Source organism: Rhinolophus ferrumequinum, chromosome 15 (genome assembly GCF_004115265.2).
Source record: "Rhinolophus ferrumequinum isolate MPI-CBG mRhiFer1 chromosome 15, mRhiFer1_v1.p, whole genome shotgun sequence".
NCBI classification, from domain to species: Eukaryota; Metazoa; Chordata; class Mammalia; order Chiroptera; family Rhinolophidae; genus Rhinolophus; species Rhinolophus ferrumequinum.
In genome coordinates, this window is record NC_046298.1 from 29,643,028 (window position 1) to 29,664,967 (window position 21,940).

Sequence of the window (21,940 nt, forward strand, 5' to 3'; positions counted from 1 at the left end):
CTAATGAAAATTGATGTGCTATGTAATAGATAGATAAAACTGCTTATATCTTGTTTGAACTTTCCACTGCACCATGATCATGCAGAATGGTACCGATATGACCAAAAAAAAAAAAAAAAACACAGCATTTCACTTCCTCTAACATTTAACAAAACTGATTTAATATGGTGGATAAATACAGAATCACCTGTTAGCTTTGTGGTCCTGGGCAAGTTGTACGTCAATTCTTTGTACCTCACCTTCCTCACCCAAAAAAGAAACATTACCTATGTCATAGAATGAGGGTTAAAAAAAAACATAGACATACAGAGCTTGAGTCACACATATTCAATAAATGGTGGTGGTTATACCTAGATCAACCCACGTCTGATTACATTCTCCTCCCTCACCCCCACCCCCATTTTGAGATTGTATCAGTTAGGAACTTGCAGAGAGAGAATTCCATTTGTAAATCCTCAGAGTTAAGCACTCCCTGCTGCCACCATTAATGTACTTGATCTTCAACTTAACTGTGTTGTTCCAATTTGGGGTAAACTGGTCTTGGCCAGGGTCCTTTTAACACCCCTTTAAGTCACCAGGCCATTGAATACACAACCCAATTATTAGGGACTGAGATAGGCTAGTGAATTGCAAATATCCCTGTAATGTGATAGTGAAGCCCAAAAAAATGGGAAAGGGGAGAAGGCTGCCAGCTTCTGAGACCCCTATATACTGAAGGGAGTCAGGACGTGAGACAGAGACGGTTTGGAAATCTACCAAGGAAACCTGAGAGCCGTAGGTTCCACCACTGCAGGTTCTAACATACCTTCCTAAATCCATGCTTCATGTGTGTAATAAAACATTCACAATACCATGGAAGGTAAATCTTTATTCAAACTAAATGTTATTTTAAAGAGTAACAGCCTGGCCAATACTGAGACAGAGAGAAACACGGAGAGACTGGACTTGGTTTCGGAGGGCACAAAATGTCAAGATGGAGGACACTATCTAACCCTCTGGTTCCCAAATGTGGTAAGATTTTAAGTCACAGGTCAACACAAAACAAAAGGACTCCTCAGCAGAGCTCTCTCTCTTTGCTGTCTCCCTTGTATTTCCCACTCTTTCTTAAATCCACTACAGTCGACCTTTCATCCTCACTCAAGGAAATGGCTTGTGGCAAAACTGCCAGTGATCTCATTGCTCAAGTCAATGATCAGGAGAATGAGATCAAGAAATCGACTTAGTACTTTCAAAAGACATGGTTGTATACAATTTTCTTGCTGAATTACCAGCTCTTAATGAATTACTACCACGGGTGTTCACAGATTAAGGTTTTCTAATTTTTAAGTAACTGTTTCTATGGGGGGGAAATGTATCTTTCGTTCCAGACAACAAATTTACAAACACACAGAGCAAAACCTCTTCCAAAGAAAGAAGCAACAGCTGTCATTGTTAAATTTTCAGTTCACAGACTGTTTCAAAGGTTCTTATTTTCCACATTCTTAATAAGAAACCCCATCTACAGTGGTCCAACTATGACTCTCAAATGAGCTCCGGGAAAACGCATTTTATGTAAGACAAACCCTAAGGAAGATTCCTGGTTTTGATCTTTCACTAACTGCACCAATCAGCTTATTTACATACGTCCTGCCAAGTAGAGAATTTTAAAACATCACTGACATGGTTTACTTATTGTCATCATGTAACAATGATTCAATACCTCATCTATAAATATAAGACATTGCTGTACTACATAACACCTTAGAAATAAATATGGTGTTTTTTACATAAAGTTACTACTTCTTATTACACATCAGAGTTCAGGTCAATGTGGCAAGAAGTCAATTTATTTTCTGGTGTGTAAAGTCTTAATGACCATAAATTAATTGCTGGGTGAGGAAAAATGCCAAATGTGACCCAATAAAGGCTTCCAAGCTAACTCCATCAAAACCTTCAGTGTTATGTAGTGTTGCTAGTGTGTCAGTTTTCACATCTGAATGTCTTCCTCTTATGTGATGAGGGCCTGATCAGTTAAGTGGAAGAGCTTCTGCATTAAGTTGAAGTCACATCTGGAAACACTGAGCCAATGTCATTGGCAAAATTGTGGGTATAGCATAAAAGCACGCTTAAGCCTACTCATGATGGAACATCATCTCGGGAGAAACCAATTCAAGAGAAGTCCTGATTTCAATCTATTTACTAGTTTCTGCATCAGTGTCCCATTAAACTCCAAATTTTCAAATTGCACATACTGCCACATTCATATAGTGATTTACAACTGTCAAAGCACTAGGTAGGTATGTGGTCCTCAAAAATGTTTGCCTTTATAGGACCTGAACCAAAAACATTTCAAAGTAGGTTTCAATGCTAACCCGTATTATGGGTTATAGGGGGTTGTGCACAATTATCTTCACACCAATAAAAGTATTCACTATAATATATAAATTAATTACAAAAACCAAGAATGAGCTGCTAACTTATTTCAACAGATACAATCATTATATCACACACATAAGTTGTCCCTATTTTAACTACTATTCCATAAATACTCAATGTTTACACACCAATAATGCTACTGGAATGGAATAATATTACATGGAAAAATGTATGAAAACCAAATTAACAAGCTCTAAAGGACTAAATTCAGTTATAAAATGGGTCGTAGGCTTAGAAATCACTACTTAGCCACAATAATTATAAATCAAGACATGACTGAGGGTCAGTCATTACACGTCCAAATATAGGAATGCATTAATTCCATAGATTTTTAAAACACAGAATATTGAAGTAATATTATACATGGCAAACCTATAGCACAAAATTGGGTAGGCTTGTTTAGTACAAAAAAGAATAACCTAGAATTTGAGTACCCTGTAAGATACCATGTTAAGCCATCTTGACAAAAAAATCTTTTTGAAAGGTAGATAAAGTTGCCCAGATACACACAACATACATACATATATGATTCACTAATGAAGTATCAGTCGAAGAACAGTATTTTCTTACACAAAAAATCAAATAATTAGAGCTATACAATATTAATACACACAGATTTCTACTGCTAATCACACCAGCAATCTTATTTATAAAATAACACTTTTAAATAGCCTTTCCTGATGAACATTTGAAAACCAATACTAGAATCCATCTACTGAAATAGATAATTTCCTTTAAAAAACAACATCTGGTAAGAAGAGACAAGTCATGTTGTAAGTATACTTCAATGTCAGATTGCTGTAGCAACATATATCACCAAACTTTTGAACAGCTTAGGAAAAAAAAAAAGAATCGAAATTTAGGTTTCCTCTATCAGTTCCTGTACCTCAGTCACTATTCATGCTGTGCCACCCACGTGGCCCTCGAGGCTTTTCCACAGCATTCTCTGAAAGTATGTTTGATTTGCAAATGATGTGTCAACAGTATGCTAAATAACCAGTAATGAAAGAAAACACAGAAGATAAATTAGATGTGTTCTTCCAAATGTCAAAATACTGCAGGTTCCCGTGAGTTGGCAAAACTTCCCAAACCATCCATCCAGTTTCATGCTTTGCAGGATAAGGCCTCCTTACGTAACGAACGATTGAGAATATTTGCTCCCCACACCCAGAGCCATTCAGGCATATACTGTGCAAAAAGAAACTAAAAATGAAAAGAGAAAAAGGTTATAAGATTAGAACCCAAAGCCACTGACACTGAAATGCACAAATCAGCATATGATCTAATCCAACATATATCACCAATCACTTTAAACACAAAAAAGGAATAAGCCCTTAGGCGCTGCTGTACTGTGCACCTACATTTGCATAAGACCCCATGCTAGTCTCAATAGGAACAGAAACATGATCAGCACCCATCCACCCCCTTTCTCTCATGAGGCCAGAGAGACCTACGTGCAGTAATATGATTCCATCTTTACTTAACATGATATTAATAGTACGTTCATTTGGTTAAGAATTACAAAATCATTTCAGGAATAAAAGGCAGTTGAAACAGATAAATGCACACGTGCTCAGTACTGTGTGAGAAAATGCGTTTGAGGGGCTAAGTGGAGCTCAGCTGAACGAGAACTGAGTCAAAAACACCAGGACCCTGGTTCACTGTCTTGAGACATGATAAAGATGACTTGGGGATCCAGGCAGGGAGTCCTGCTGACGTCCTTCTGCTCTAGGGGCTCTCAGCCAAGGCCATTTTGCCCCCCGATGGACATATGGCAACGTCCAGAAATATTACTGGTTGTCACAGCTGGGTTAGTGGTGCTACTTGCCCCCAGTGGGTAGGGGTCAGGGACAGGCTGAACAACAAACAATTATCCAACCCCCAATACCAGTAGTGCTGCGGTGGGAAAATCCTGCGCGATACTGACAGATTTGTTAGAACCCAGATTTGTCAGTATAGTGAAAGCTACACTGAGCAAAAGTTCTAACACCTTGTGTGTTAAGAAAGGGAGATGGACAGGCTCCTGGAAAGTGCTGAAATTATAGCCTTGAACAGAAGTATAATAATGGTTACCCCACCATCTCCTTAATAAACAGACCCAGGTTACTCTGCAACTCCAAGGGCCCACACTGAGCAAGGAGGGGGTCGCAGTACCATGAACTGCAGGACGACAGTCCCAGAACTGAACTGTTCACAGCACGCTTCCCAGCTGGGAGACAGGAGCCCAGGGTTTGGCTTCGAGTCATTGGTAACTTTCTGGGAAAAAGACTAAGGTCTCTGTGGACCTCTTTAAAGAACCAGGATTTCATGGAGGAGAAAAAACAAACAAACAAACAAACAAAACCCCAAAAAACACAAAACCTGGATATCCCTCCTTGGAGCTGCTGTCCTAAAGCAAAAGGTTCTAAATCCAAGGCGATAAAAGTCAGCTTATGATCCCTAAGGAGGACCCAGTAAGGACTGTCATGCTCAAACACACAGGTGCACCTGACACAGATGACACAATTGGTTCCCCCTTCAAAGTCCATTTTTTTTCAGTACTGATTTGGTGGAGAAAGAATCAGCAGCTGAAAACCTGTTTGTTTTCCATGACCACTGTGTATGACGCACGGGGACTAGTACGTGACTCTGCCTGTTTCCTCAGGTGCCGCATGTGGAGACTTCCCTGGAACACCCTGTCTGCCTCATCCCAATGAGGTTTCAGCACCCTGAGCGGCAGGGTGGAAAGAGCTAATGGGAGAGGAGAGACTTTCATCCCCTGGGTATCTAGATAAACTAAAGGGGCTGACTCCTTGACCTGTGTAGGTAACAACAGAAGGAAGGAATACCAAGTCTCTGGGCACTCGCAACTGCAGGAGAGTACCCCAAGTGAGGAGATGTGAGCGTGAATGTGTGGATAAGAAAGAGAGGAGGGGTGGGTTTCGGGTTCTGGAAGGCTTTGCGCATGCTCAGGCTCCCGACCAGTCTGTCCAGGCCTAAGAAAGGAGCTGGTCCTCCCCTGCAACAAAAACTGACAGAAGGGCTTCCATCTCCCACACAGTTGTCAGCCTGCCCCCCCTTGGCCCCTCCCCCACACGGCAATATGCAGTCCCAGGGCCTTTTCATTTCCTCTACGCTCCACCTCTCGCCAAAGCCACGTTTTCTCTTTCCAATAGCAATACACACACACAAAATATGTGTGAACAAATACATCAAAAGTAGGAAGGGATTCAGAAAAGACTTCAAGCCAATGCGAGAGCTCAGATTCTCCCACTTGGCTCCCCATTCCCCAAAGCTTTCTCTATGGATCCTATCACCTGGAACACAGTCTCCGTGGTCATAAGCAAGAGCTTTATTGGTCAAGTTTTCAAGTTCATTGTTTTTTCAACCAAACACATAGCAGCATGTTTCTGGCCCTTATGTCAAGTATCAGAGATAGAAAGCTACAACAGAAAGGCTCTTCTTTTTCTGTCAAACTTACTGTGTGTTCTGAAGCTCACGATTTCATATTGCCTGATGCTACTTCTGAAAATGGTAAGAAATGCTCCCACATCAACACTGACAACTAGTTAAAATTAAAGCAAATACAGTTCACTCCTTTCTAGCTGTTGTTTAAGTCTGAATCTTTTTTTTCCTATTTTTTTGCTTGCAAATCTTTATGAAGACAGCTAGTATAATACATAAAGATGTAATCGTTAAATTACATGAATAGTTGTGGAGAAAGCAAAGAAGTTATGGTTGTGAGTCAGTCTGGCACTGCTCCTGTTGAGAACTGCTGTTTTGCAGACATGTGTAAGGGAGGCTGAGGCACGGGTCAGGAGTGAGGAAACCTGCTCCCTAACTTCTTTTCTTACAAATTTAGAAGTGTTCCCAGTAAAATGTGGTGAAACTGCCTTAGATGCCATCTTTGAAGTGGCTTCAAGAAAGGTAACTCATACATATGAAAAGTGCTGAGTCCTGCTGAAGAAAAGCCGCACAGACTGCAGCCACCATCAATTCTGAGTCCCCATTATCACTCGGGCCTCCTCTCTGCTCAGTGATCCACTGGTGTTTCCCCGGGCCCCTCACTCTCCCTTCTTCAGTTATTATTTCAGAGCTCCCCCATGCTCAAGCCTCGAACACCCTCCGCCTCACCGTCAGTGAGATGACCCAAGCACATAGGAGCTATCAGACAGGAGTGCCGCCGCTTCCACGTGGGCTCCCAGCCTCTCCTCTCGCCTCTGTCGCTTTCTAGTTGTTTCCTAAGTCCACACCACTGCCCCTCTACCTGTGCTATCAGTCCTATCCCCCCAGCTTCCTGGAACCATGCCTTCTTTCTCCTGTCTTTCAGCTTTTCTTTGACACCTACCCTTTCCCTTCAGCATTAAGTTACCGGCAAGTCTCTGCTAGCTCGCATAAATTAACTAACAAGCAGAACTCCTTCCTTCGACCTAATCCATCCACCAACACCTACACAGCCTTACTGTTGAGCATGTCCCCCTCTTCTCCACACACAGCTACTCACTGCAATCCAGCTGCTCCCTAAAATGCCTCTAAAAACTGCTTTCATCAAGGTCACCGAGGAGTTCCAAGATTCTAAACCCAACACACATGTGTTGATCTTTATGATTTGGGCTAGATGGCATCACGTGACACTGATGGCTGTTCCCTCCTCCACCTGAAAACCATGTCTCCCCTTGGCACCTGTGTTCCACTCTCCTTCTCTCCTACTGATCCTGCTGACTGCCCTTCGCAGTCCACCAGCCCCTGGAATGTGGGAGTTCCTTGAGTCTCTGACCAAGCTGTCTTGTCTCTCTACACACTCTCCTTAGATGAATGTCACCTACCCCACCTCTTCTCATCCAGCTAAACGCTGATGACCAGTAAGCCTTTACATCCGTATAAACCTCTCATCTGAGGTTCCACCTATGCAGCTGCCAACTCCGCTTCTCTTAACAATTTCCCAGAACCTTTAAATCCAGCACGTGTAAAACTCTTAATGTTTCTCCAAAACTTGGTCTCTTCCTCCCATGCTACCTATTTGAGTAAATGGAACCACCAGGTTTTAAAGCCCAAAACTTGAGAATGTTTTCCTGCTTCCTTTCCTTCCACCACTCATGTTCAATCTATCACCTCTCTCGTTAAGAAATAAATACAGTCTAATATTCTTATTTAACTCATAATGTAGAAAACTAACCAAAATAAACACCACAAAACAAAGCTTTATATGATATGTTGATATGTCAAACTTCATACAGTAAATTTCTTATTAGCTGAAGATTGACAGAGGATTAAAATCTTAACAAAATTTAGATCTTTGCAATCTGAGTAAACTACGTTCAGAAGATACAATGATTACAAAATAAAAGTCGCAATGGCAAAAGCTATCAGAGAAATCTGCTATGGGCAAAAGAGCAATCAATGGGTCAAATCTTGTAAAATTGAAAAAATACTGATGATGCTAAAAGTAATTTGAGTAAAATAAAAATGAAAATGGAAAAAAATGGAAAGTTTTAATAGCTTTGTATAGAAAACTACTCTAGGAATTAAATTAGCTTAACAGAATTTTTGACAGAAAAATACACATTTTCAAGAAACGTTCATCAATGTGAACAAAGTTTAATTGTAATTAAAAAGTTGGTGTTTTATAACTGCAGTCAAAGTATTTGCTGCATCTAAACCCCGTCCTCATTATATCTTCACTTCTCAGGGAACTTCATGGTCAGTGGCTTCTAAAACTATTTTAGGTTTCTCTACTTTTCTCCAGTAATTAAAGACCTGGAAATAACCACCTAAATAAAACTGCTTCTTATTAAAGAAATTTTTAACCAAACCTTTTGATAAAAGTAAAAGTTCACTGTTGATTTATTTATCTATTTATTCAGTAAAGGTAAATTTAATCATCGTCATACAAAGAGTCTCAAAAATATCTGTTTGGTACTTTAAGAAAACTCTACATACTAAAGAAAAAAGACGTCTAAGCTAGGGCATATCTACTTACTATGCCAGATAAAGAAACACAACTGTGTTATAACAAAACATTATGAGTTCTCTATGTAATACTTAGAATGAAATTTTCAAATATTTAACAAAGTTACTCTTTAAAATACTAAAGACCCATACTTTGTCATCCCTGAACAATAAACGTAAAAAAGAAAAAGCTGTGATTCTTGAACAAATACGTCTAAGAATATACTGAGATATTATCTGACATAATGTTACATGAAATATAGACCTAGTCTGTGATTTTATATTTTGGGATTACGTTGTTAACTTAGAGGTATCCCCTTAAGCATTACTAGAATCTTTTTTGAAATTCCCATATAAATCCTTAATATTTTTATACTATTACTATCTACTAATATGATAAAAGCATATTTTATCTCTCAGGTGTCAAGTAGAATGTTCTTAAAATAATAATCCCACAAAAAAGTATTTAGTGACTTAACCAGAACCACTAAGAGTGTCAGGTTTAAGAATCAGAATTTGCAATTCTCATCGTTCAGCATTAGGCTTCAATCAGATTCCCATGTGTCATTTAGAAAGGTTTAGGGTGCATTAACCTAATTATTACAAGAGCTGAGCGCATACTGTTACCTGGATAGAATGGGACCAGTATCCTGTGGTCCTTTTTGAAATGCCAAGAGTAGAAACAGCATGATGTGCATATACTCTTGGTGAAGGTACCAACCACGGGCACTTGTGCAGAAAGCTGCCGGGTGCGGTCATATTGGTAGCCACGTAGAACGGGATTAGACTCTGTACAAAGATTCCTTTGGAAGCATATTCATACTGCAACGCTCTGCTGAAGTGGTCTAAGTAAGCCTGTTAAAATGGAGCAGGGGAAAAGACTTTTAATTTTCTGGAACTTGGAAGAAAATGCAGGAGACAAAAAGCTTGCTTATTATCATTTCAGGAAAAAACACAGCATTAGCAAACATGAGTTGCTGACAAAGAGCTCCACAAATGGGACCAAACCATGGTAATAAATGTTCTACTGCATCATGATTTCATTTTCAACCAAGAACAAATTACCTTGGAAGCAGAGAAGGCAGCCAGCTGGGGCGTTGGTTTGCAGCAGGAGCCGGAAGAGATAGTGACGACAGCGCCTTTCTTTCTCTCCACCATCCCCGGTAACACTATGTGGACCATCAAACTAGCCGCAGCAATGTTGACATTTATGATGTCCCAGAGTTTGTCCTCGGAGACCTGAGTAAAATACTGGGGGTAGGGATAAAACACACCTACATTATTTACCAAGATGCCAATGTCTTTGTCTTTCAAGGCTTCTCGAATTGGGTGGTAGATCTCACGGCCGTTGCTGAAGTCCGCCACTATAATATCGGTTTCCACTTTGTAGGTGTCAGCGATGTCTTTAGCAACCATCTGTAACTTCTCTTGGTTGCGACTAATCAGGATGATATTGAGACCACGGCTTGCTAACTCTTCTGCATAGGCTCTTCCAATCCCATCTGTTGCACCTACAGTACAACCAGGAAAAGTGAGCATGCTCTTTTCGTGGTGAGATCTTCAAAATTGAACCTTAAATCCCCATTTCCCATTCCTGCTTTCATCAGAGAAAGAATCACACTAGAAGTCAAGCGAGCCCTGATACTGGTCCGTCAAGCACAACAGCATAAGATACATGCCAGTCAAACGCTCTCCCAGACACCCTGACGGGTCCAGGAAGAGCTGTTTTATATTCACCAAGTTGACTGTGAGACACAGTAGGAAGCTGTTTCCAAACTTATTTCTCTGGCTTGAATGAGTGCCAGGAGGTAATTTCCTGGGCAACAATGACAAATTGAAATGACATTTAAAATAAGGAAAGCATTTCGGAAAGTGAAGAGAGTCCATAAGGACAATTTCAAAACACAGCAAAAAAGGAAAACGTGTAGGAAGGTGGGGCTGGAACACGACTGGGAACAGGAGAGGGCAGAGTAAGGATAAAAACCATAGGAAAATTCTTCCAAGATGGGGGCAGTAAGGAAATGTGAACATAATCCTACCAGAGTATGTTTTTTATTATCAGCAAGTTCCCATGAAAACATCGCATTAAATTCAGTGACGCCTAGAATCATGCATCCAACTTAAAACACAACTTAAACAGGAACAATCATTTCGATTTTAAATTAGGCAAGAATTGAAATCTCATTCCTTACCGCTCACCACTGCCCATCTTCCATACTGCTTGATCAGATCTGCTCTGCTCACCAGGCGTGGGACAAAGTGCAGCCTGATGAGGCTATAAAAGTCACAGATGACAGTGATGCTTTTTCTGGCCGTATACCAGGCCCCAACCAAAGCTAGAGCTTCCACGTAGCAATTGCACGACCTGGCGATTTCCCTATACAAGAGGTAGAAGCTGTCAACGGCAGCCATGGCAGCCTGCAGGGAAGGGGAAAGAGAGGTGTTCTTTGTTCAGTAACTTAAAGGAACGCATCTAGTCTGAGTGAAGAAAGACATCTGAGGACATCAGAGCTTAACAATTTTGCATTCCGACAACAGTAACAGTTCCAATGCATGTAGGCCGTGGATCCAGGCAATTTATGATCTCACTAACATTTGTAGTTTATAAAGTTCTTTTCTTCCAAGGAGATTAGTTGTGTTGACAGCTACCAAGAGATACCAAATTCCTATTAAAATGCAGGCGCTGTGCTACATGTTGTGGATACAGAGATAAACACAACATGCTCTGTGCCCTAAAAAAAAGCTCCTAGCCCAGTGTAATGACAGGCACAGACTTTTTAATTCATTTAACTGCTGAGAAGGATGTTTGTTTCTTTCTTTCATTCATATCAGCAAGTGCAGAGTGCCTACTACCCAGGTGGAGACAAAGTAGAAGAAATAGAAGTAATATTAAGACCTGACCTTGGCCACAAAGGGCTTACAGTCCATTTGAGACAAAGCTAAGCTTCAATAACCTTTCACATAAATTAAGCACATATTACATATAAATAATATACACAAATGTGTATTAGAAAAGACATACTCCACAAACTTAAAAGAAATGGTTTTCTCAAATGACAATGGAGTAAGCACTCCTCCATCCTACTAGCTTAATTTGTACACCGTCCCTTTATGTTTGAGGAAAGAAAAGTCCAATACAACTCTTGTAAGTATCCACACAGCAAGAATTTACAAAGCACCTACTATGTTCGTGTACTGTGACAGATGCTAAGGATTCGAAGGTGAATTAAATTACTGTATGGAGAAGAGACAGACATTTAACAGAATCATTTTCAATGCCGTATGAACTGGTGCATGCAGGCTTGCAATCAGAGATAACCCTGCAGAGTAGACAAGGGCTGGGCATGACCACGGATGAGGAACTTCATCCTAGATGGGACCTGGGGAGCCACTGACCCAACTGGGCACTACCGATAAGGGACAACGTATCGAACAGACCAGAACAGACCACAATTAAATTACAGGGAGATCAGATTTACACAAACACAAGGACACAGCATTTATTATATAAAAGAAAACTGATGTTAAGGCAAAATGTATGTATATAAAACTTCTGGGATCAGTCCCTGTTATAGAAATCCCATTAAAATGGTGGGGGGCAGGGGGGAAATCATGAAACTAAGAAAACACCCAACAATAGCAGCAAAAATTGACATACGCTTAAGGAGGAACGAGTGAATTTCCTCCCACTCGGCTACAAAATAAGCTCAACCAAGCTGCAAAGCGAAAAATGAAATAAACAGGAGAAAATAAATTAACTACAAATGGAATGTTTATATAAAAATGACACCATATTGTGATAAAAGGCACATAAAATAATCAAAACTGTTGAATATATGAATATATGTGTTGAATATATATATATGAATGTGTAGTCCAAATTAAAAACAAAACATACAAAAGAAATATGATAGAAAACTGAAGAAATGGATGGGCAGTAGGATTCTTAAATGCCCTCCAATAAGGATATATACTCTCTCATCAAACAGAAAGTTGTATATTGCTGCCCTATTACTAATTAAGTTGATGTGGCATTAAGTAAGTTAAAGAATGTTTTTCTCAAATGACAATATAGAAAATGACTGAAGTTGGGCCACCTTATTTCCTACGGGTAAAATGCTATATACTGTGGTTCTGTTCATAGAAACTTACCTCCTAAATAAGAATGTCAAGACTGATTATGAAAAGAAAATATTATAAACTTTATTAGCTGCACAAACCAAATACTTAATAAATACAATTAAATGCTCTTTGGGGGTGATTTTCCTTCATGGACCCCACTGGCTAAGATTTCCTAAAGTATGCAGTACCAAGATCAACAAAGTTTGGACTGAAGGTGCCTTTCTTTTCCTGATCCATCTGCCAGACAACAGGCAATAACACTCCTTGTCTGCTCCCAAATCATTCAAAGTTAGGATCATTTGTCTCAAAACCATTCATTCTTTTCCTGCTGTGCATGAATGCCTCTCAAAGCTTACCCACACTAGAGAAGAGGGAATGACATCCCACCCGTTTCAAGAGTCTCTTGCTCTGCCGTCTCCATATATAATTAAGTCCATGCGGAGGCAGGCAGCTGACTGGATGTGCCCCTGACCTGGCCTTGTATCAGTGTTCACAATGGTTACAGTCCCTGAATAGTATTAGCTGCTGGATTCCCAAAGAAACGACCAAAACATTAACTTCTTATCAGAAAGAATATAAAAACTGAGAGTCCATGTTAAACCATCTGAAACTGGGAGATCCTGAAATTATGTTTTCAAGTATACACGTGCCTTTTGTCATACTAATCAAACACTAGGCCATGAGAAAGTAAATGCAAAAAATAATCACTTGCATGCACTAGTACTTTTCAAACAAAATGTAATAAAAGTAGAAATAACAAAACTATGACAAAAAAATTACACACTTGCAATATTGAATGTATTCTTCTAAATAACAGGTGCATGTTTATCTAAGATGTTAAAACGTTTTCAATGAAAAATTAAATACCACACATCAAGATCTAATGGGTTGTAGCCAAAGCAACACCTGTGGGAAAGTTAACTGCATAAAGTGTCTGTAATGAGGTTCTAGCTAAATAGGAGGTCTGATATGCCTCATGGAATGACCTCATACTAATGGGAAACTCAACTTCCTCCCTCCATCCCAGACAATTTTTTTCAAGAATTTGAATATTTGTGAAGGAAAACACTCTTAGCAAAAGATGCCTGATTATAAAGGAGTTTACCGATCTTTCTACTCTAGTCATTAACTGTCATGGTTTCCTCTTACCTTGTCTCTTGGTCTTCAGGAATATGCTGTTCTACCTCTCTTAAGGCCAATCTGTAAACAAAAACCAACACAAAATAAATTCCTTTCCTTTGCCCTCGTAGCTCAGCTGGGAAAACTTTATATGAAACTGAGATAAAAGGTTTTGAAAATTAAGAAAACGCAAAAATTCTTATGCCATGAATTCCTGTATACCGGGGGGTGCCAAAAAATGGATACAAGTGGACACTTTGGGCAACGTTGCTCAAGCAGTAGTTCGCCGTAATCAGAAGTGTCTGGACGCTGATGGTAACCACTTTGAGCACCTCTTGTAATTGCGGAACTCAAACGTGACTTGTATTCATCTTTTGTCACTGGTATATATTGAGTATTATAATTTTAATACAGTTTTCCTTTCTTAAAATGTGTATACATTTTTTTGGCACCCTCTGTATATAGGCCGCAAAGCATTTCCTCATCCCAGAATAAGGAAGGGAACAACAGCGTCTGCCTGGTGAAAGGCTCAGCGGAAATGGGCCCCTTTTCCTGCACCTTTTTGCTTCAGAAACATTTCATCAAATGGGACAAAACCTGTTCAAATAGCTTAGAGCGAGATGGTGCTCTGCACAGACATGGGGAGCTCAGGACACATGCGCAGGAAGAAGCTGGCCCGGGAGGGGGACAGACACTACCATCCTTTCTCCCTGGTGTCCTCCTGGGCTTTCCCTGGGGCCTCCTCTTTCCCTCTGCAAGCCACCTTCCTGCACTCTATCTGAAGAGCACTCCAACTTCCACACTCCTGCAGCCACCTGGCATCTCTATTCCAAATTCCTGGCAGAGATTCTCACTAGCCCTTGAGCTCAGGTATCCAGCACCTGTCTGATCAGCTGGCGGAGGTGGCGGGGAGGAAGTGTCCTACGGTATCTTGAACAGCCCATTCTAGCCTGTGAGTGGGACAGGTGCTGCAAGAATGAGGAAATGAAAAGAAACTCTGGTACACCTTTTCCCTCTCCTTTCACCCTAGACACTGTGTCATAACTGTCCTGTTTTTGACCCAGCCCCACGAGGCAGAGTTCTCTAGGGCTGAGGCCCCATCTGACTCCTCTGTTTCTCCAGCACCTTCCACAACCCCTGGCACAGAGCAGGAGCTCAACAGATGTTTGTTGCATTAAACTGTCCTACCCAGTCTCTGTTCAGCTCCCAGGCTGTTTTTCCTGTTTAGCTCTCAGTCTCCACATACCATCTTGTTCCCCACTCCAGAGGGGACCACCAAACAAATTCCTTTGATTCTTTACAGAAAGAAAAATGTCATGTGCAAAACCCACCAGGGACCTCCTGCTCAGCTCCAGCAGGAGACACACCGACTTCAGGGGTGAGTTGAGAACAGTGGTATCCAGGGCCTTCACCCCCAAGTTGGACCCACTTCTCGACTCTACCCACTCAATTCCCCTTCACCATATTGTTGGGGGGAAAACCATTACCATATTTTAACATACAATTCCACCACAAGTACCTTAAATATGTATTATCACTGCTATATTTTTTAAAAATCACAGAGAGTCAGAGGGCTGATGGCATTTAGCCTTGAGGTACAGAAAGGCAACTTGATCATTCCCCAAACGCAACTCCAGTGGGAGAGATTTGACTCACATCAACCAAACTCACAGAAGACTGACAAATTCAAACACCAACTTATTTATGAATAATAGACAATATAGCCAAGAAGCCTAAACATGCATGGTCACTTGTCTGTAGGAAAGTCTACGAGGACATTCAAACTATGAAAACAACAGCAATGAAGAAAACTCCGGGTCGGACACTGAGGACCCATTCCGAGTTAAGCCAGGAGCCCCTGCCACCCCGTGGACACAGAAAGCACGGAAAGATGAATAGAGCAATTCAATGTAATGTGGTGAGGGCACTGCTGACGAAGGTGTAAGACCGTTCTGGGCAGAGAGGAGGCAAGGCCCAGCCTGCCAGGTCCGTGAAAGGTCTGGCCTGCCAGGAAACAGGGACAGATTCAGTGTGCTTACAGCACAGGATGGGCACCGAAAGACGGAAAGGGGGTGGAGGGGAGGCCAGACCGTGACACACCTTCAGGCCAAATGGAAGCTCGGGCCTCACTCTCAGTAAGTCCCTTATGCCAAAGGAGGAAGCTTTTGGGTTTGTTGTGGAAGGTGTGGCTGCAGTAGTGCAGGCAGAACGTGAGGAGTCCTGAACCCTGGTCGGTCCAGATGGGGATGAAGCAAGGCTGGACGAAGGACACATGGCTTTGTGACTGAATGCTTGCTGCTCCTCAGACACACCGTTTCCACACATTTGTTCATACCTCGATGGGACCATAAATGAAAAATAACAGGAAACTGTCAATTGCTTTCATCCTCTCAATCCCCGTCTCCACCCTAAAGTACGAGATGGAAAATCATTTCTAATGAAAGAAGAAATCAGGACTCCCTCCAAAGCCACTAAATTCCAGGAAAGCTCATGGAAACAGAGTTTTAAGGCCGTTTACTACACATTTAAGTCTAGGAGCCAACCAAGATATGTATAGATATCGAGCTGCATTTAACTTGCTTTGGGGGTTTGACTTGTTAATTTCTCGGTGGATAGGTATTAGTCTAAAACTTAGAGAAATCCATTATTTAAAAAGCAACAATAAAACAAAGTAAAATTCTGGTTCCTATACAACCTTCCTATAAAAGTTATTATAAATCTTTGTTTTCTTGCCTCTACAGAAAATACTATCGAAACAAGAGAAACAGGTGCAGGAAGAAAAGCAACTCCCTGCTATCTGTTAGGCATCTTCTACTTTGATAAGGCCGTACCCATCAGGGCTAATTCATCAAACGCTTAAAAGTCTCTTAGGTGGGGTGGCCGGATGGCTCAGTTGGTTAGAGCGCGAGTTCTGAACAGGGTTACTGGTTCGATTCCCACATGGGCCAGTGAGCTGCGCCCTCCACTAGATTGAAGATGATGAGCTGCCGCTGAACTTTCAGGGGGCAGCCGGAGGGCTCAATTGCTTAGCGCACAAGCTCGCAACAACAAGGTTGCCGGTTCAATTCCCACATGGGATGGTGGGCTGTGCCCCCTGCAAGTGAAGACTGAAAACGCTGACTGGACTTGGAGCTGAGCTGCGCCCTCCACAACTAGATTGAAGGACAATGACTTGGAGCTGACGGGCCCTGGAGAAACACATTGTTCTCCAATATTCCCCAATTAAAAAAAAAGTGTCTTAGGTAAACTATGGCCTTTGGGTGATGTGTCAATGCAGGTTCATCCTTGGTAGAAAAAAAATAAAAAGGTACCATTCTGGTTAGTGATGTGACGCTGACAGCGGGAGAGGCTGCAGGTGTGGGAGCAGGGAGCACATGGGAAATCTCTGTACCTTCGTCTCATTTTTATCATAAACCTAAAACTGCTCAAAAAAAAAAAACCTCTTAAAATAAAAAAAAACCTTTGAAAAAAACCTTAAAGGTAACATTACAACTATAAAAATATCATGGGAAAATTATGGTCAAAACTGCAAGGAGCCAAGTCACTTCCTCAAAGCACAACTGCTGTGACCTATAACACTGCCCTGACCTACAACCGAGATGACTCAATTCAGTGGTGAACAGGGCACCTGAATCTAATACAGGCAGACCTCAGCGAGATGGTGGGTCCGGCTCCACTACATGCCGATCTAAAACCTTCAAGAACCAAGAGTTCTGGGAGAAGTGTCTGGGCTGAAACAGAGACATCACCGAGCTATCCAAACGGATGGTAAAAGAACCCAAGACAGATTGGCAAAAATGTTCTCAGAGAAAATAAAGCAAGTATCATGGGAAGAAGACAAAGCACCACCAAACGAAAGGTAGTGTGGTCATCTGGGTAGTGGGTCTCCAAGATGTCCACACCTTAGTCCTCAAACCTTGTAAATACGTTACCTTTCGTAGCAAAGGGGACTTTGCAGGTTGATTAAAGATTTTAAGATGGGGGGATTATCCTGAATTACCTAGGATGGGTCTAATGTGATCACATGCATTTTTATGAAAGGGAGGCAGAAGGGTCAGAGTCAGACAAGATGAGACCAAGAAGCAGAGCTTAGAGGGGGCAGGGGAGATATTTAAAGACGCTAGGCTGCTAGATTTGAAGATGGAGAGAAGGGGTCACAGTTTAAGGAATGCAGGCACCTCTAGAATCGGGCAAAAGCAAGGAAAACAAATTCTCCTCTGGAGCCTCCAAGGTGACATATCCTTGCTGACACCTTGACTTTAGCCCAGGGAGACAATTTCAGACTTCTGACCTCCAGAACTGTAAGAGAACAAATTTGCACATTAGGATGGACGGACGGACGGACGGACAGTCTGTCAGTCTAGTTTCTAGGACCCTAAAGAGACAAGTTGCCAGTCCTGCAACATCCCTTAAACCAAAACCTTCAAGTGTGAACAGGAACAAGAAAGCCTCTGGTTTCTGTGATCTCTCACAGCTGGGATAGAGCCGAGGCGGTCCTCAGCGTCCTCCTCAAAGCTGGCACTGTCCAACTTTTCAGGAAGGCTCCAGGGCTGTGGACTTTATTTTCATTAACATTTTTTTTCCCTCACAGGAATCTTCCTTCTTTCACGCAGTCGAGATCTGCCTTGCTCCCAGTACTCAAATCCAATCTCAAATCCTACTAAGAACAGCTCAAGTCCCATTCCTTGTCTTCCATTCAATCCCAGCACTCACTGACAGGCACTGATGACACACCAGGCCCTGGGGATAAACTGGAGGCCGGCATACCTCTTCCTTTTCTCTCCTCGGTCATTGCACCAACCCCCACCTCTGGGTTCCCCTCTGTCTCTCTCACCCAATGTGGCACTTACCAAACTGCTCTGCACTCTACTTAAGTGTCTAATTGGTTCTCTATCTTGGTTCCCCAAGTAAAGCACAGGCCTCTTGAGGACAGGAAATGTCACCTAACACTAACTTTTCTGTAATTAAAAAAAAGAAAGAAAAATACACGTAGAAGTTGTAAAACCTATTATGCACCATTCAAAGAATAAAACAAAACACCCACGCAGCCACCCTACTTCACAAACAAAACCCATCTTAGAAACCCCATCCACTTCTTCCCTGATCATATCCTCTTCCACCACCCAGGGGCAACCACCTGCCTAAATTCTGACAGAATTAGTCCTTTGCCCTTTTTTTTTTTTTTTAATAGCTGTACGAGGTATTGCCCCAGCATGGATTCTGCAATACCTAACAGTATTCAGTTTTGCCTGGTTGTGAACCTCATATAAAGGAATCGTACTGCATGTATTCTTTGGTGACTTGTTTCTTTCACTCAATATTGTTTGTGAGACTCATCTGTGCTCCTGTAGCGGTAGGTCCCACTTTCACTGCTGCACATTATTTCCTGGTACGAATACACCATATTCATATATCCCTTCTATTGCCCATGGGCATTGGGGTTGTTTTTGTTGGTTTTTAGTTTACAGCTTTGATCAGCGATGCCATGAACATTCTTACGCACATCTCCTGGGCACGTGTGTGAGAGTTCCTCAGACAAGTATGCCCGAGTCACACGGCGAGGCCACAAGGCGTCCATGCATTCCCGCAGACACTGCCAAAGTGGCTGGACCCACTGGCTTGCCCACCAACAGTGAGTGTGCGTTCACACTGCCTCTTTCTCAATGGCTGGCAATGTCCCCCAGTTCACCTTCTGCCCACAGCGTGTTGTGACATGGGATGTCATTACGGTTTTAATATGCATTTCCTGACGACTAATAAGGTTGACTGGCATTCTTCTGATACGCGCTGTGTTTTCCCATCTATAAAATGCCTGTTCCTAGTTTTTGCCTTATTTTCTTCTATTGTGTTGTCTTTTGCTTTCAGAATTGTAAGAATTCTTTCTATGTGCTGGATACTAGTTCTCTGTATGTTTTGTCTACAGTGCTTTCTATGACCTGAATGTCTTCATTTTAATGGAGTCCAATTTGTCAGTCTTTCCCTGTATGGTTCGTGCTTATGTTTTATTTCAGAAATCCTGCCATAGCCCCCACTTATAAAGATGTTTTTCTATGTTATTGTCTGCAAGTTTTTACAGTTTTGCTTTTCAGATTTACGTCTTTAATCCTCCTACAGCTTTGTGAAGCTGTGAGGCTGGGCGTGCATCCACCTTTAATATTCCTCCTCAGGACCTGGCGGGGTCCGGTGGATACAATATTTATTTAATAAATAGAAGCAAATACTGCTTTGCATTCACAGCTCAAATTTCACCCTTGAGGATAAAAAGCTTAAGAAGCTTCTCAAACTTCGTGTCAGCACTTTGACAAAGTTATTATTGGTATATCATGACTTTTTGGATTTTCCTTACCTTCCTTTGCCAATTTATAATAAGCCACTAAACTGAGTCCATGGGAAGCTGAATGGAAAGAGCAGAACATGGGATTACTCATCCAGGATCCAGTACTCCTGTTTCATGTCTCCATTTGTGTAGTAGAAATTAAGATATTAATAGCATCTACTCCTAGGCATATACCCAAGATAACTGAAAACTCATGCTCACACAAAAACTTGTACAGCCATGTTCATAGAAGCAGTATTCACAACATCTAAAAAGTGGAAAAAACCCAAATGTCGACCAACAGATGAATGGATAAACAAAATGTGGTCTATCAACATAATGGAATATTATTCAGCAATAAAAAGAATGAAGTATGGATACATGCTACATGGACAAACCTTGTAAACATTATGCTGAGTGAAAGAAGCCAGATACAAAATCATGATTCCAAATATCATGATTCCAATGATATGAAATGTCCAGAAAAGGCAAATCCGCAGAGACAGAAAGTAGATTATGGTTGCCAGGGGACAGGGGGAGTGGGAAATGGGGAGTGAACTGCTAATGTGATTTCTTTTTGGAATGGGAATGTTCTGGAATTAAATAGTGGTGAGGGCTGTACACTGGGAATATACTGCTATGAAAAGTATATTTTTAAATGGCTAAAATGTGAATTTTATGTAAATTTTATCTCAATTTTTTTAAAAAAATCAACTAAAAAAATACCATGCCCCTGGACTATTACTACAGTAATTAAAAACACAGACTCTGAAGAGCCTTCCTGGGTTCAAATCCAGGCTCCCCATGTAAGAGTTGTGTGTCTTGGGTTAAAGTGAGGTTACTTTACCTCTAAACATGAGATAATAGCTCCTACCTAAGATTATAATGAGAATTAAGTGAGGTCAGACACATAGAGCACTTAAGAACAGTGCCTGGGATGTAAGTAAGTGCTCAACAAATCTTGGCTAGTGGCCACTATAATTCGGTGTTCAATGTCAGCTATCGGCTCTCTGTGGTGGTCAGGCTTTATGCAAAAGACTCGTAAGTGCTTTATTTCTATCGCCTCACTTACTCTCGCATCAACCTTCTGACGCAGAGTTATAATCATCCCCAGTTTACAGATAGGAAAGCTGAGGCTTATAAAGGTAAAGTGACATACACGGACCCCACAGCAAACAAGTGGGCAGTGGGAATTCATTTCAAGGTCTATTCAAGTCCAGAACCCTGGATGGTGGCCCCAAAGTGCGCGCCCTGCCTCCGCCCCTCTCCCCCCGCGGGCATCCCGCTGGCGTCACGGAGAGGGTCTCAGGGTTTGGTTTGCTGAAGTGCCTGGGCTGCACGTTCCTTTGAACAGGAGCAGCCAACACTGGTCTCCCCTCCAGCACCTGGCAGGGCCCAGCAAGCCTGAGCAAACGACCGCCGCTTCGGGAACTGGCGGTGCCCTTTCTTCAAGCGCTCCTTTATTCTAAATTACTTCTAATTCAGAACAAAAGACGACAACAAATTCCACTCATACCAAGTCCTTAGGAATTGAGAATAAAGAAGCATGGACAAAGGGAGTGATTCTCAGAGCGTTGTACGGAGCACCCCAGTTAAGGGTCTGAGGGTACGGGGACCTGGCACTCGCAGTGGGTGGGGCCCCAGATCTGCTGGTCCTAGGGACAGGCCCAGAAGAGAGTCCTCTGGGATGCAACGCAGGGATGGAATTAGGGCAAAGCGCTCTGGGGTTGGGGACACGGGTCTAAAGGGAGTAGGTGTTGGGGGTGGGTGTCCGAGGGAAGGGTCCAGTGTCCCGATGGCGCGAAGGGGCATTGGTCCGGGGGGGCGTGGTGGGGCACATAGAGAAGGGCGCGCCCTGGGGAACGAGGAGGACCAGGCGGGCCTAGGGCCCGGGGCCGGACGCTGGCAGCACCGTACCTGCAAAAGCAACGCAGTCTCGGAGCTGCTCCCGCCGGACCCGTGCGTCTGCCGCCCCCGTCGCCGCCGCCGCAGCTGCCGCGGGCCGCACCCCCACGTGACCCGCGCACGCGCCGGAGGCGG

The 21,940-nt window shown here is 42.2% G+C and overlaps 1 protein-coding gene across 5 annotated transcripts; it reads right to left on the reverse strand.

Annotated features, from left to right (window-relative positions):
* Positions 1-853: 853 nt before the first annotated feature.
* HSDL1 (hydroxysteroid dehydrogenase like 1) lies at positions 854-21,938 on the reverse strand. 5 transcript variants are annotated; one of them, XM_033128921.1, is made up of 6 exons: positions 21,818-21,912; positions 13,615-13,665; positions 10,536-10,761; positions 9,409-9,854; positions 8,971-9,198; positions 854-3,618 (listed from the first exon to the last, which is right to left on the reverse strand). In XM_033128921.1, exons 3-6 carry the CDS (start codon positions 10,753-10,755, stop codon positions 3,520-3,522), a joined length of 993 nt encoding a protein of 330 aa, XP_032984812.1. In that variant the 5' UTR covers positions 10,756-10,761; positions 13,615-13,665; positions 21,818-21,912; the 3' UTR covers positions 854-3,519. The 5 variants fall into 5 exon arrangements, with proteins under 5 accessions (XP_032984812.1, XP_032984814.1, XP_032984815.1 ...); XM_033128923.1 differs by lacking the exon at positions 21,818-21,912 and adding an exon at positions 19,931-19,949; XM_033128924.1 differs by lacking the exon at positions 21,818-21,912 and adding an exon at positions 17,763-17,781.
* Between the last annotated feature and the right edge of the window lie 2 nt (positions 21,939-21,940).

What these genes read in the sequence shown, in the direction of transcription:
- HSDL1 (XM_033128922.1), bottom strand. Translation starts at nt 10,755, where the DNA reads ATGGCTGCCGTTGACAGCTTCTACCTCTTGTATAGGGAAATCGCCAGG. An exon ending in AAGATGGGCAGTGGTGAGCG is followed by an intron (nt 9,855 to 10,535) that starts GTAAGGAATGAG and finishes GTTGTACTGTAG; the next exon opens with GTGCAACAGATGGGATTGGA. An exon ending in CTGCCTTCTCTGCTTCCAAG is followed by an intron (nt 9,199 to 9,408) that starts GTAATTTGTTCT and finishes CCATTTTAACAG; the next exon opens with GCTTACTTAGACCACTTCAG.